The sequence below is a fragment of the Engystomops pustulosus genome, chromosome 6 (assembly GCF_040894005.1).
Source record: "Engystomops pustulosus chromosome 6, aEngPut4.maternal, whole genome shotgun sequence".
Taxonomy (NCBI): Eukaryota; Metazoa; Chordata; class Amphibia; order Anura; family Leptodactylidae; genus Engystomops; species Engystomops pustulosus.
In genome coordinates, this window is record NC_092416.1 from 11,173,205 (window position 1) to 11,186,839 (window position 13,635).

Consider the following 13,635-nt stretch of genomic DNA (forward strand, 5'->3'; position numbering starts at 1 on the left):
TGTGCGCATTTCAGGAAGTCCAGCACAGATGCTGCCACTCTCAGGGCAGCGCAGCGCCGCCTCCAACTGCCCGCTCACCGACTGTTGTGCGACGTGCCCACGAGGTGAAATTCAACATTAACCATGTTATCCAGAGTTTACCAGCAGCGCAGAGCGATTGTAGACTGCCAGATGTCAACTTCCACCAGAACTGGTAGTCAGGTCAGTCAGCTTCCTCAAGTCTACAATGAGGAGTGGACGTGGATGTCTGATATCTGTCAGGTGCTGAGTAACTTTGAGGAGTCAACACAGATGGTCAGTGGCAATGCCGCCATCATCAGCCTCACCATCCCGCTGCTTGGCCTGTTGAAAAACTCTCTGGTCAGCATGAAGTCGGAAGCTTTGCGCTCGTCACAAGAGAGGGGGGAAGAAGATTCCCTTGTTGATAGCCAAAGCACCCTTAGGTCTGTTTCTCAGCGCATATAGGAGGAGGTGGAGGTGGAGGAGGATGAGGAGGAAGAGGAGGAGAATGTTGGCGAGACAGAAGAGGGGACCATTGTTCAGTCCTTCACTGTTCAGCGTGTATGGGCAGAAGAAGAGGAGTTGGAGGAGGAGGAAATGGGCAGTCAGGCCAGTGAGGGGAGTGAATTCTTGCGCGTTGGGACTCTGGCGCATATGGCAGATTTCATGCTAAGCTGCCTATCCCGTGACCCTCGCGTTCAAAGAATTTATTCCAGCACCGATTACTGGGTATTCACTCTCCTGGACCCACGGTACAAGCAAAATCTTTCCACTCTCATCCCTGGAGAGGAAAGGAGTGTGAGAATGCATGAATACCAGCAGGCCCTGATGTACAAGCTGAAACAGTATTTCCCTTCTGACAGCGCTAGCGGCAGAGGGCGTACTTCTGCGGGACAAGTAGCGAGGGAGAGTAGGCGAGCAGGCAGCTTTTCCAGCACTGGCAGGGGTACGCTTTACAAGGCCTTTGGCAGCTTTATGTCACCCCAGCAAGACACTGTCACCTGTCCCCAGTCTCGGCAGAGTAGGGCTGATCTTTACAGAAAGATGGTGAGGGAGTACGTAGCTGACCATACCATCGTCCTAAATGATCACACAGCTCCCTACAACTACTGGGTTTCAAAGCTGGACATGTGGCACGAACTGGCGCTGTACGCCTTGGAGGTTCTTGCCTGCCCTGCCGCTAGCGTGTTGTCCGAGCGGGTTTTCAGTGCAGCTGGTGGCATCATCACCGATAAGCGTACACGCCTGTCGACTGACAGCGCTGACAGGCTGACGCTTATCAAGATGAATAAAGCCTGGATTTCTCTGGATTTCCATTCTCCACCAGGTGAAAGAAGCTCAACCTGAATAATGTATTCACTCCTCCTCCTCATTGTCCTCCTTCTCCTCCTCTTTGTACACTAAAGCATAGGAAACTGGCTATTTTTTGCCAGGGCCATCTGGCTCTAGCTATAGTACTCTATGTATTTAATTTTTCTGGAGGGCCACCCGGTCCTCTGTTTTAAGCAATTTTTGGGAGTGCCACATACAGGCACTCAATCTATCTAATTTTTCTGGAGGACCACCTACCTGCTCCTCTGGTTTGAAAACTTTTTTGGACTGCCACATACAGGCACTCAATTTATTTAATTTTTCTGGAGGACCACCTACCTGCTCCTCTGGTTTGAAAACTTTTTTGGACTGCCACAGGCACTATCCAAATTAAATTGTCTCCATAGCAGCCTCCACATGTCGTCTTTTTAGCTGGCTCCACACGTTGTCTCCATTGCTACCTCCCCACGTCATCGCCATAGCTGCCTCCAAAAGTCGTCCATATAGCTGCCTCCATACATTGGGGCAAATTTACTTACCCGGCCCATTCGCGATCCAGCGGCGCGTTCTCTGCTCTGGATTCGGGTCCGGCCGGGATTCATGAAGGCAGTTCCTCCGCCGTCCACCAGGTGGCGCTGCTGCGCTGAAAATCATCTCCACGCGCCGGAATGCACCACCTCGGACCAGGTGAAGGTAAGCGGTCACCAAGCGACACTTTTTCGGTTTTTAAATGCGGCGGTTTTTCCGAATACGTCGGGTTTTCGTTCGGCCACGCCCCCCGATTTCCGTCGCGCGCATGCCGGCGCCGATGCGCCACAATCCGATCGCGTGCGACACAATCCCGGGGCAATTCAGGTACAATCGGCGCAAATCGGAAATATTCGGGTAACACGTCGGGAAAACGCGATTCGGGCCCTTAGTAAATGACCCCCATTGTCTCCTTATCAAACGAACTGTGTCAGGCAGAATTTTGGGTTGTTTTCATGGATTCCACATCAAACTTGTTAACTTTGTCGCCACCCTGCTGTGTAATCCACAAAATATACTGGCAAACTTTTATCATTTACCGATATTATTTCAGCGCTTCTTGCGCATCTATTTACATTCCCCTCACCCGCCATATCCCAAACTTATAAGAACGCTACTACACTTGATCTTATACAAAAGGTTCTTAGAAGTGCTGTTTGGGGAGTAGCCTAGAGACAGGGGCTTGGATTGGCGAAAGCTCGCCTGGCAGCGGAGCGCCAGCTCCATCCCAAGATCCAACTAACATAGTTTTAACTGCAGCACCTTTAATCTACTACTAGTTCACTGCCTCCATACATGGTCCCCTTATCAAACGAGCTGTGTCAGGCAGAATTTTCAGGTGTTTCACCAGATACATAGTGGAACGCGGCCCATCTGTCGCCGCCATGCTGGAGACCTGAAGTTGCAATCATAGCAGCGCAATATGGATGCCCCATACTGTCGCTCTTAATCATGGAACCATTTCCGTAAAAACAATTAAAAATAGAACCACTATGCTATTCCATTATTCCTAGGTGAAATATTCAAACGACCCCGCCTGCTTTGAAAATTATAATTTTTTCAAAGTAAACGCTTCTGGCCCCCAGGCCCATTTTGGGTGGTTGGGTGGGGAGGAGCCGAGAGACAGGGGCTTGGACAGGCAAAAGCTCGCCTGGCAGCGGACCGCCAGCTCCATCCCAAGATTAGGCAGCCTCAGAGGCATCCATGCATGCTGCCCCTGCTGTTTCCTGTCCATTTCGCCTCCACGATCCTCCACAGCGTCCTCAACTGTCTATACCACAGACGCTGGAGCACGAGAGGATATGCAGCACATCATCCCCTTATCAAACGAGCTGTGTAAGCAGAATTTTCAGGTGTTTCACCAGATACATAGTGGAACTCGGCCCATCTGTCACCATGCTGGAGACCTGAAGTTGCAATCATAGCAGCGCAATATGAATGCCCCATACTGTCGCTCTTAATCATGGAAGTCGTCTCCATGGCTGCCTCCCCATGTCGTCCCCTTATCAAAAGAGCTGTGTCAGGCTCATTTTTCGGGTGTTTCACCAGATACGTTATGGAACTTGGTCACTATGTCGCCACCATGCTGTGTTATCGACTAAATAGACCGTCAACCTTTTTTTCACATAGGAAATCATTTCAGCGCTTCTTGCTCACCTTTGGTGAAACCTGAGTCCATTTAGGGTATGTCGCCATGACACTCTCTAGCCTGCCGCTGCTGCCGCTGCCTTTGCATGCCGTCCCCTATAGTGTCAGGGTCAATTATTGCATGTTTTAGATGCTATCTAGCCTCATTCGGTCACTCTGTCATGGCCATGCTGTTGCCCATAATTTTGGCATAATGGTGCGATTAAGCAGCCTCAGAGGCATCCATGCATGCTGCCCCTGCTGTTTCCTGTCCATTTCCGTGGTGTTTCCATCCTTTTCTGAGGTTCCCAGGTGTTTGGCCAAGCTTCCCTGTGCAGACCCTTGGTCCCCTTGAAAAATGCTCGAGTCTCCCATTGACTTCAATGGGGTTCGTTATTCGAGACGAGCACTCGAGCATCGGGAAAAGTTCGTCTCGAAAAACGAGTACCCGAGCATTTTAGTGCTCGCTCATCTCTAGTCGTAACGCATGGTCGTAACGCATGGTCGTAACGCATGGTCGTATCGCATGGTCGTATCGCATGGTCATAACACATGGTCGTAACGCATGGTCGTATCGCATGGTCGTATCGCATGGTCGTATCGCATGGTCTTATCGCATGGTGGTAACGCATGGTGGTAACGCATGGTCGTATCGCATGGTCGTATCGCATGGTCGTATCGCTGGGTCGTATCGCATGGTCGTATCGCATGGTGGTAACGCATGGTCGTATCGCATGGTCGTATCGCATGGTCGTATCGCTGGGTCGTATCGCATGGTGGTAACGCATGGTCGTATCGCATAGTCGTATCGCATGGTCGTATCGCATGGTCGTATCGCATGGTCGTATTACATGGTCATATCGCGTGGTCATATCGCATGGTCGTATCGCATGGTCGTATCGCTGGGTCGTATCGCATGGTCGTATCGCATGGTGCTAACGCATGGTCGTATCGCATGGTCGTATCGCATGGTCGTATCGCATGGTCGTATCGCATGGTCGTATCACATGGTCATATCGCGTGGTCATATCGCATGGTCGTATCGCATGGTCGTATCGCATGGTCGTATCGCATGGTGGTAACGCATGGTCGTATCGCATGGTCGTATCGCATGGTCATATCGCATGGTCGTATCGCATGGTCGTATCGCATGGTCGTAACGCATGGTCGTATCGCATGGTCGTATCGCATGGTCGTATCGCATGGTCGTATCGCATGGTCGTATCGCATGGTCGTATCGCATGGTCGTATCGCATGGTCGTATCGCATGGTCATATCGCATGGTCGTATCGCATGGTTGTATCGCATGGTCGTATATCGCATGGTTGTAATGCATGGTTGTAACGCATGGTCTTATCGCATGGTCTTATCACATGGTGGTATCGCATGGTCGTATCGCATGGTCGTATCACATGGTCAGTGCTTCGTTTGGATATATACGGAGGTGTATATATATTTACAATCACATCTGTACAATAAAGTACTGCACTGAGCTAATATAGGTAGAATACAGCATAGTATATGACTACATAGTAGCAGATTATAGAGAGATGTTTTTTCTCATATTCTTAACCCCTTAGCGACCCTTTTCAATTTTGCGTTTTCATTTTTCACTCACCACCTTCAAAAATCTATAACTTTTTTATTTTTCCATGTAGAGAGCAGTGCGAGGGCTTGTTTTCTGCATAACAAATTGCACTTCATAGCGACAGTATATAATATTCCATGCCGTGTACTGGGAAGTGGGAAAAAAATCTTAATGCAGTGAAAATGATGCGCCGTTTTCTTGTGGGCTTGGATTTTACAGCTTTCATTGAGCGGCCCAAATGCCATGTCTACTTTATTCTTTGGGTCGGTACGATGACAGAGATTTATATAGGTTTTATAATGTTTTTGTACATTTACAAAATTTAAAAATGATTCGTTTTGCCATCTTTTGCTGCTATTAACTTTTCCATACTTCGGTGTACTGAGTTGTGGGTAGTGTAATTTTTTGCAACTTTTTTGCGACGTTTTCCTTTTGATCACTTTTTTTTGAATTTCATATATTTAGTAAAATGACAATAAAGTGGCAATTTTTACATTTTCCGTTACAGGGTTAAAACACCGGGACAATAAATAGATCAGACATCTTGGGACGTGGCGATACACATTGTTTATAATTTCTACTGTTTATTTATATCAATTCTAGCGAAAGGGGGGGGGGGTGATTTTGAATTTTTAGGGTTTTCTAATTGAATGTCATTTTTTTAAAATTTAAATTATTTTTCAAACCCCCTAGGGCACTTTAACCCTTGGGTGTCTGATTGATCCTACCATATATTGCCATACTACAGTATGGCAGTATATGGGTATTCTGCACATCATCTATTACAATGTACAAATCACACATTGTGATAAATAGCCTAAAACATGATAGCCTCCGATCTTTGTGTGACCCAAAGCTGTCATGGCAATGGATCGCCATGGGGAGTGATGATCCAAGCCAAGATGGAGGCACCCTTTTTGCTGACATCTCCTTGAATGTATCCATCCGGATAGGAGTGTATCGTAATGCCAGAGGTCTTCTTTTTATCTATTATAGATTTTTGTTCTAGTGATGAGCAGATCCAAACCGCATTGTTCAAGTTTGTATCGTATATTGCGGGTCTGGGTCCACAGAACACAAACCTGGACTTCAGTCTGAAGTGTTTGAATCACTTCTTTATCCTTTACATGCCATCCTATTGACAACAATCTTGTCACTCCTCGTAGCGTCATGGAGAGAAACAAGGGATTTTGGATTCAGTGCCAGGGCTCAAAACCCTGACCTTTGGTTTGCGTTCAGCTAAACTTGCCAGACCTTAATTCTGGTGCGTCCACTTATCACTATTGGTAACCCCACAGATTTTGAAAGGTTAGGCCTTTGCACATATGCGCATATTGGGGGCCATGATCTGGCTGAATACTCTGTGTACCCCATTTTGGTCTATTACACTAAGTCACATTGCAATGAGCACATTGGGGCACATTTACTTACCCGGTCCAGTCGCGATCCTGTGGCGCGTTGTCCGACGCTGATTCGGGTTCTGCCGGGATACACTAAGGTCTTGCGCCCGATATCCAGCAGGTGTCGCTGCTGTGCTGAGGTCCGCTAGAGCTCACCATCTTCTTCCTGGTGCATGTGAGTGCTGATATTGCGACACAAATTCTTTTTTAAATTCAGCGTTTTTTCCGAATCCATCGGGCTGTCCGACGGCCACGCCCCCTATTTCTGTTGCATGAAAGCCGGCGCCGATGCAACACAATCCAATCGTGTGCGCCAAAATCCCGGGGAAATTCGGCGCAAATCGGAAATATTCGGGAAACCCGACGAAAGTTCGGCGTTCGGACCCTTAGTAAATGATCCCCGATGTGTGGCTAGGTTACCGCACCACAAAAGATTGAGCAGGTCCTCCAGGCTCTCTATGGAGACAGGAGGGGTGAGGAGCGCTCACCTCTCCCTTCTCCACCCACCTCCACTTGGGTGCTTGGAGCTTAACTTTGTATTCAGTGTCAAGCTGACTTAGAGGCAGAAAAGGTTCTAAATCTTAGTTCCCCCATGGTTTTCAAGCATATATTTAGCTTTTTATTTTTGTATATCCATGTGCCCATTAATTTAAAACTTTGGATTGACAATTGTATCTGCTTTATTTATTGTAGTTGATATGATTTATAATACATCTTACATCTGGTTGTTCCTTGTGTAGATCTCACAGATGAACCGGTTGTCTCAGATCTTGGGACAGTGATTGCTGGTGTGGAGAAGACAGTGACCTGCTCTCCTCCTCGGAACTGTCCTGCTACATCCTTAACTTTCCAATGGAGGAAGAGTAATGTCCCTGGTATCTGGAGGGAGAATTCAGCTAATATAACATTTACCCCATCACTAGATGATGACAACACAACCATCACATGTGAGATGTCACACTCCAAGGGGAAGACGACTCAGAGAACCATCCATCTTCATGTCTACAGTAAGTATAATCAGTTACATCAATATCCACCCAAGAGTAAAAGAGTCCTCCAGTTATCCCAGGCACAAAAGGGGCCTGAATGACCTAGCTGAAGAAAACTAAAGTTGGAGGTGAGTATCCCTGAAGAAGACAGAGACTGAAGAAGTTAGTGCACAAGAGCAACAGAAAGCCGACATACGGCTAAAGGGACGGGCTCTTTCCCTAGTCTATGATGTTCAAGTTGGAGGTGACTATTGGTGTCAATCACTTTTTACCAGAATTTTAATTTTTAGTTTATTCAAAAGGGACAATTCACAAACAACCTATCAGACCTTTTGCTTGACACTAATAACTTACTACAGGATAATAGTTTAAGACTAGAGATGAGCGAACATGCTCGTCCGAGCTTGATGCTCGGTCGAGCATTAGGGTACTCGAAACTGCTCGTTACTCGGACGAATACTTCACCCGCTCGAGAAAATGGCAGCTCCCGCCGTTTTGCTTTTTGGCGGCCAGAAACAGAGCCAATCACAAGCCAGGAGACTCTGCACTCCACCCAGCATGACGTGGTACCCTTACACGTCGATAGCAGTGGTTGGCTGGCCAGATCAGGTGACCCTGGGATAGACTAGCCGCTGGCCGCGCTGCTCGGATCATTCTGTCTCTGGATGCCGCTAGGGAGAGAGCTGCTGCTGGTCAGGGAAAGCGTTAGGGTGTTCTATTAGCTTACTGTTAGGCAGGAGTGATTCTCAAAGAACCCAACAGCCCTTCTTAGGGCTACAATAACGTTCTACTTTTTTTATTTTAATTTGCATCTTTTACCATTTTGTGAGGAATTAGCAGGGGGACTTGCTACCGTTGTGTTTAGCTCTTAGTGGCACACATATCCATAGCAAAGACCGAAGTGGGAAAATTCAGTAGGGGTTGGATTTCTATTAGGCAATAACTCAGTGTCATCTCATCTGGCATAGTAGTGTGCTTCCTTTGATACTTGGCTAGAAAATAGCCATAGGAGAATACAAACAGCTTCTTGAAGCCTACAGTAGCGTTCTATATATTTGATTTCTGGTTGATCTGCTGGTGGCTGTAGTTTCTGCAGTGCATGTACTTGCCAATTCTGAGCAATTTGTAGTGAGACTTGCGACCGCTGTGTTCTGCGCTTAGTGGCGCACATATCCATAGCAAAGGCCGAAGTGGCAAAATTCAGTAGGGGTTGGATTTCTATTAGGCAATAACTCAGTGTCATCTCATCTGGCATAGTAGTGTGCTTCCTTTGATACTTGGCTAGAAAATAGCCATAGGAGAATACAAACAGCTTCTTGAAGCCTACAGTAGCGTTCTATATATTTGATTTCTGGTTGATCTGCTGGTGGCTGTAGTTTCTGCAGTGCATGTACTTGCCAATTCTGAGCAATTTGTAGTGAGACTTGCGACCGCTGTGTTCTGCGCTTAGTGGCGCACATATCCATAGCAAAGGCCGAAGTGGCAAAATTCAGTAGGGGTTGGATTTCTATTAGGCAATAACTCAGTGTCATCTCATCTGGCATAGTAGTGTGCTTCCTTTGATACTTGGCTAGAAAATAGCCATAGGAGAATACAAACAGCTTCTTGAAGCCTACAGTAGCGTTCTATATATTTGATTTCTGGTTGATCTGCTGGTGGCTGTAGTTTCTGCAGTGCATGTACTTGCCAATTCTGAGCAATTTGTAGTGAGACTTGCGACCGCTGTGTTCTGCGCTTAGTGGCGCACATATCCATAGCAAAGGCCGAAGTGGCAAAATTCAGTAGGGGTTGGATTTCTATTAGGCAATAACTCAGTGTCATCTCATCTGGCATAGTAGTGTGCTTCCTTTGATACTTGGCTAGAAAATAGCCATAGGAGAATACAAACAGCTTCTTGAAGCCTACAGTAGCGTTCTATATATTTGATTTCTGGTTGATCTGCTGGTGGCTGTAGTTTCTGCAGTGCATGTACTTGCCAATTCTGAGCAATTTGTAGTGAGACTTGCGACCGCTGTGTTCTGCGCTTAGTGGCGCACATATCCATAGCAAAGGCCGAAGTGGGAAAATTCAGTAGGGGTTGGATTTCTATTAGGCAATAACTCAGTGTCATCTCATCTGGCATAGTAGTGTGCTTCCTTTGATACTTGGCTAGAAAATAGCCATAGGAGAATACAAACAGCTTCTTGAAGCCTACAGTAGCGTTCTATATATTTGATTTCTGGTTGATCTGCTGGTGGCTGTAGTTTCTGCAGTGCATGTACTTGCCAATTCTGAGCAATTTGTAGTGAGACTTGCGACCGCTGTGTTCTGCGCTTAGTGGCGCACATATCCATAGCAAAGGCCGAAGTGGCAAAATTCAGTAGGGGTTGGATTTCTATTAGGCAATAACTCAGTGTCATCTCATCTGGCATAGTAGTGTGCTTCCTTTGATACTTGGCTAGAAAATAGCCATAGGAGAATACAAACAGCTTCTTGAAGCCTACAGTAGCGTTCTATATATTTGATTTCTGGTTGATCTGCTGGTGGCTGTAGTTTCTGCAGTGCATGTACTTGCCAATTCTGAGCAATTTGTAGTGAGACTTGCGACCGCTGTGTTCTGCGCTTAGTGGCGCACATATCCATAGCAAAGGCCGAAGTGGCAAAATTCAGTAGGGGTTGGATTTCTATTAGGCAATAACTCAGTGTCATCTCATCTGGCATAGTAGTGTGCTTCCTTTGATACTTGGCTAGAAAATAGCCATAGGAGAATACAAACAGCTTCTTGAAGCCTACAGTAGCGTTCTATATATTTGATTTCTGGTTGATCTGCTGGTGGCTGTAGTTTCTGCAGTGCATGTACTTGCCAATTCTGAGCAATTTGTAGTGAGACTTGCGACCGCTGTGTTCTGCGCTTAGTGGCGCACATATCCATAGCAAAGGCCGAAGTGGCAAAATTCAGTAGGGGTTGGATTTCTATTAGGCACTAACTCAGTGTCATCTCATCTGGCATAGTAGTGTGCTTCCTTTGATACTTGGCTAGAAAATAGCCATAGCAATAGGATAGGATTGTTTGGTTTTAAAAACTCAAAAAAAAACAAAAAACACAAAAAAAAAAAAAACACAAAAAAACACAAAAAAAAACAAAAAGAAGTAAAAAAAAAAAAAAATTATAACTCTCATTTTAAAAATGTTTAACCCGAGGGCTAGGGGTAGAGGACGAGGGCGGGGACGTGGGCGTCCAACTACTGCAGGGGTCAGAGGCCGTGGTCCTGGGCGGGGTGAGACACCACCTGCTGATGAGGGAGCAGGGGAACGCCGCAGAGCTACACTCCCTAGGTTCATGTCTGAAGTTACTGGGACTCGTGGTAGAGCACTGTTGAGGCCAGAACAGTGCGAACAGGTGATGTCGTGGATTGCTGACAATGCTTCGAGCAATTTGTCCACCACCAGTCAGTCTTCCACGCAGTCCACCCATGTCACCGAAATCCCCACTCCTCCAGCTCCTGCACCTCAGCCTCCTCCCCCCCAGTCTGCCCCCTCCCAGGAAAATTTGGCATTTGAACCGGCATACTCTGAGGAACTGTTTTCTGGACCCTTCCCACAGTCACAAACCACTTGTCCGGTTGCTGCTGAGCAATTTTCCGATGCCCAGGTTTTCCACCAGTCACAGTCTGTGGGTGATGATGACCTTCTTGACGTAGTGGAAGTGTGTAAAGAGGTGTCCGACGATGAGGAGACACGGTTGTCAGACAGTGGGGAAGTTGTTGTCAGGGCAGGAAGTCCGAGGGGGGAACAGACTGAGGGATCGGAGGATGATGAGGTGACAGACCCAAGCTGGGTTGAGAGGCCGGGTGAACACAGTGCTTCTGAGACGGAGGAGAGTCCTCGACCTGAACAGGTTGGAAGAGGCAGTGATGGGGCCAGACGGAGAGGCAGGGCCAGAGCTGGTGCATCAGCGCCACTGTCAACTAGTGAAGCTCCCGTGGTGAGGGCTCTTGCGGCGAGGGCTAGATCTTCAGAAGTGTGGAGGTTCTTTAAGGAAACACCGGATGACCGACGGACTGTGGTGTGCAACATTTGCCAAACCAGGCTCAGCAGGGGTTCCACCACTACTAGCTTAACTACCACCAGTATGCGCAGGCATATGAATGCTAAGCACCCCACTCAGTGGCAACAAGCCCGTTCACCTCCGGCCGTGCACACCACTGCTCCTTCCCCTGTGTCAGCTGCTAGTCAGCCCCCTGCCCAGGACCCTGGCACAAAAACCCCATCGTCGCCTCCACGATCCTCCACAGCATCCACCAGCGTTCAGCTCTCCATACCCCAGACGCTGGAGCGGAAACGCAAATATAGTGCAACCCACCCGCACGCCCAAGCCCTTAATGTGCACATCTCCAGATTGCTTAGCCTGGAGATGCTGCCCTATAGGCTAGTAGAGACCGAGGCCTTTCGCAACCTCATGGCGGCGGCCGCCCCTCGGTATTCGGTCCCCAGCCGCCACTACTTTTCCCGATGTGCCGTCCCAGCCCTGCACCAGCACGTGTCAGACAACATCATCCGTGCCCTGACCAACGCCGTTTCTGACAAGGTCCACCTGACCACGGACACGTGGACGAGTGCTGCCGGGCAGGGCCACTATATATCGCTGACGGCACATTGGGTTAACTTGGTGGAGGCTGGGACCGAGTCTGACCCTGGGGCTGCTCATATACTGCCGACGCCGAGGATTGCGGGGCCTACCTCGGTCCAGGTGTTTCAGGCCTACTATGCCTCCTCCTCCTCCCACCCCTCCTCCACCTCCTCCTCCGAACTACCATCCGTGGGCACGGCGCCATCAGTCGGTAGCTCTAGGCACAGCAGCAGTGCCGTCGCTAAGCGACAGCAGGCGGTGCTCAAACTGCTGAGCCTAGGCGACAAAAGGCACACCGCCCAAGAGCTATTACAGGGCATCACGGCGCAGACTGATCTGTGGCTGGCACCGCTGAACCTCAAGCCGGGAATGGTTGTGTGTGACAACGGCCGTAACCTGGTGGCGGCTCTGCAACTCGGCAGACTGACACATGTGCCATGCCTGGCCCATGTGTTAAATCTGATAGTGCAGCGTTTCCTCAAGACATACCCCAATCTGTCTGATTTGCTCACGAAGGTGCGCCGCATCTGTGCGCATTTCAGGAAGTCCAGCCCAGATGCTGCCACTCTCAGGGCAGCGCAGCGCCGCCTCCAACTGCCCGCTCACCGACTGTTGTGCGACGTGCCCACGAGGTGGAATTCAACACTGACCATGTTATCCAGAGTTTACCAGCAGCGCAGAGCGATTGTAGACTGCCAGATGTCAACTTCCACCAGAACTGGTAGTCAGGTCAGTCAGCTTCCTCAAGTCTACAATGAGGAGTGGACGTGGATGTCTGATATCTGTCAGGTGCTGAGTAACTTTGAGGAGTCAACACAGATGGTCAGTGGCGATGCCGCCATCATCAGCCTCACCATCCCGCTGCTTGGCCTGTTGAAAAACTCTCTGGTCAGCATGAAGTCGGAAGCTTTGCGCTCGTCACAAGAGACGGGGGAAGAATATTCCCTTGTTGATAGCCAAAGCACCCTGAGGTCTGTTTCTCAGCGCATATCGGAGGAGGTGGAGGTGGAGGAGGATGAGGAGGAAGAGGAGGAGAATGTTGGCGAGACACAAGAGGGGACCATTGTTGAGTCCTTCACTGTTCAGCGTGTATGGGCAGAAGAAGAGGAGTTGGAGGAGTTGGAGGAGGAGGAAATGGACAGTCAGGCCAGTGAGGGGAGTGAATTCTTACGCGTTGGTACTCTGGCGCATATGGCAGATTTCATGCTAGGCTGCCTATCCCGTGACCCTCGCGTTCAAAGAATTTATTCCAGCACCGATTACTGGGTGTTCACTCTCCTGGACCCACGGTACAAGCAAAATCTTCCCACTCTCATCCCTGGAGAGGAAAGGAGTGTGAGAATGCATGAATACCAGCAGGCCCTGGTGCACAAGCTGAAACAGTATTTCCCTTCTGACAGCGCTAGCGGCAGAGTGCGTAGTTCTGCGGGACAAGTAGCGAGGGAGAGTAGGCGAGCAGGCAGCTTGTCCAGCACTGGCAGGGGTACGCTTTACAAGGCTTTTGCCAGCTTTATGTCACCCCAGCAAGACACTGTCACCTGTCCCCAGTCTCGGCAGAGTAGGGCTGATCTTTACAGAAAGATG

The 13,635-nt window shown here is 48.7% G+C and overlaps 1 protein-coding gene across 4 annotated transcripts in view; it reads left to right on the forward strand.

Moving 5' to 3' along the window:
* The window catches only part of LOC140134567 (myeloid cell surface antigen CD33-like), a 336,522-nt gene that overhangs the window by 305,785 nt on the left and 17,102 nt on the right, over positions 1 to 13,635 (forward strand). For all 4 annotated transcript variants that reach the window (XM_072154968.1, XM_072154967.1, XM_072154969.1 and 1 more), the window contains one exon: positions 7,194 to 7,460. In XM_072154968.1, coding sequence (XP_072011069.1) covers positions 7,194 to 7,460 — 267 coding nt within the window. The remainder of the gene's footprint in view (positions 1 to 7,193; positions 7,461 to 13,635) is intronic.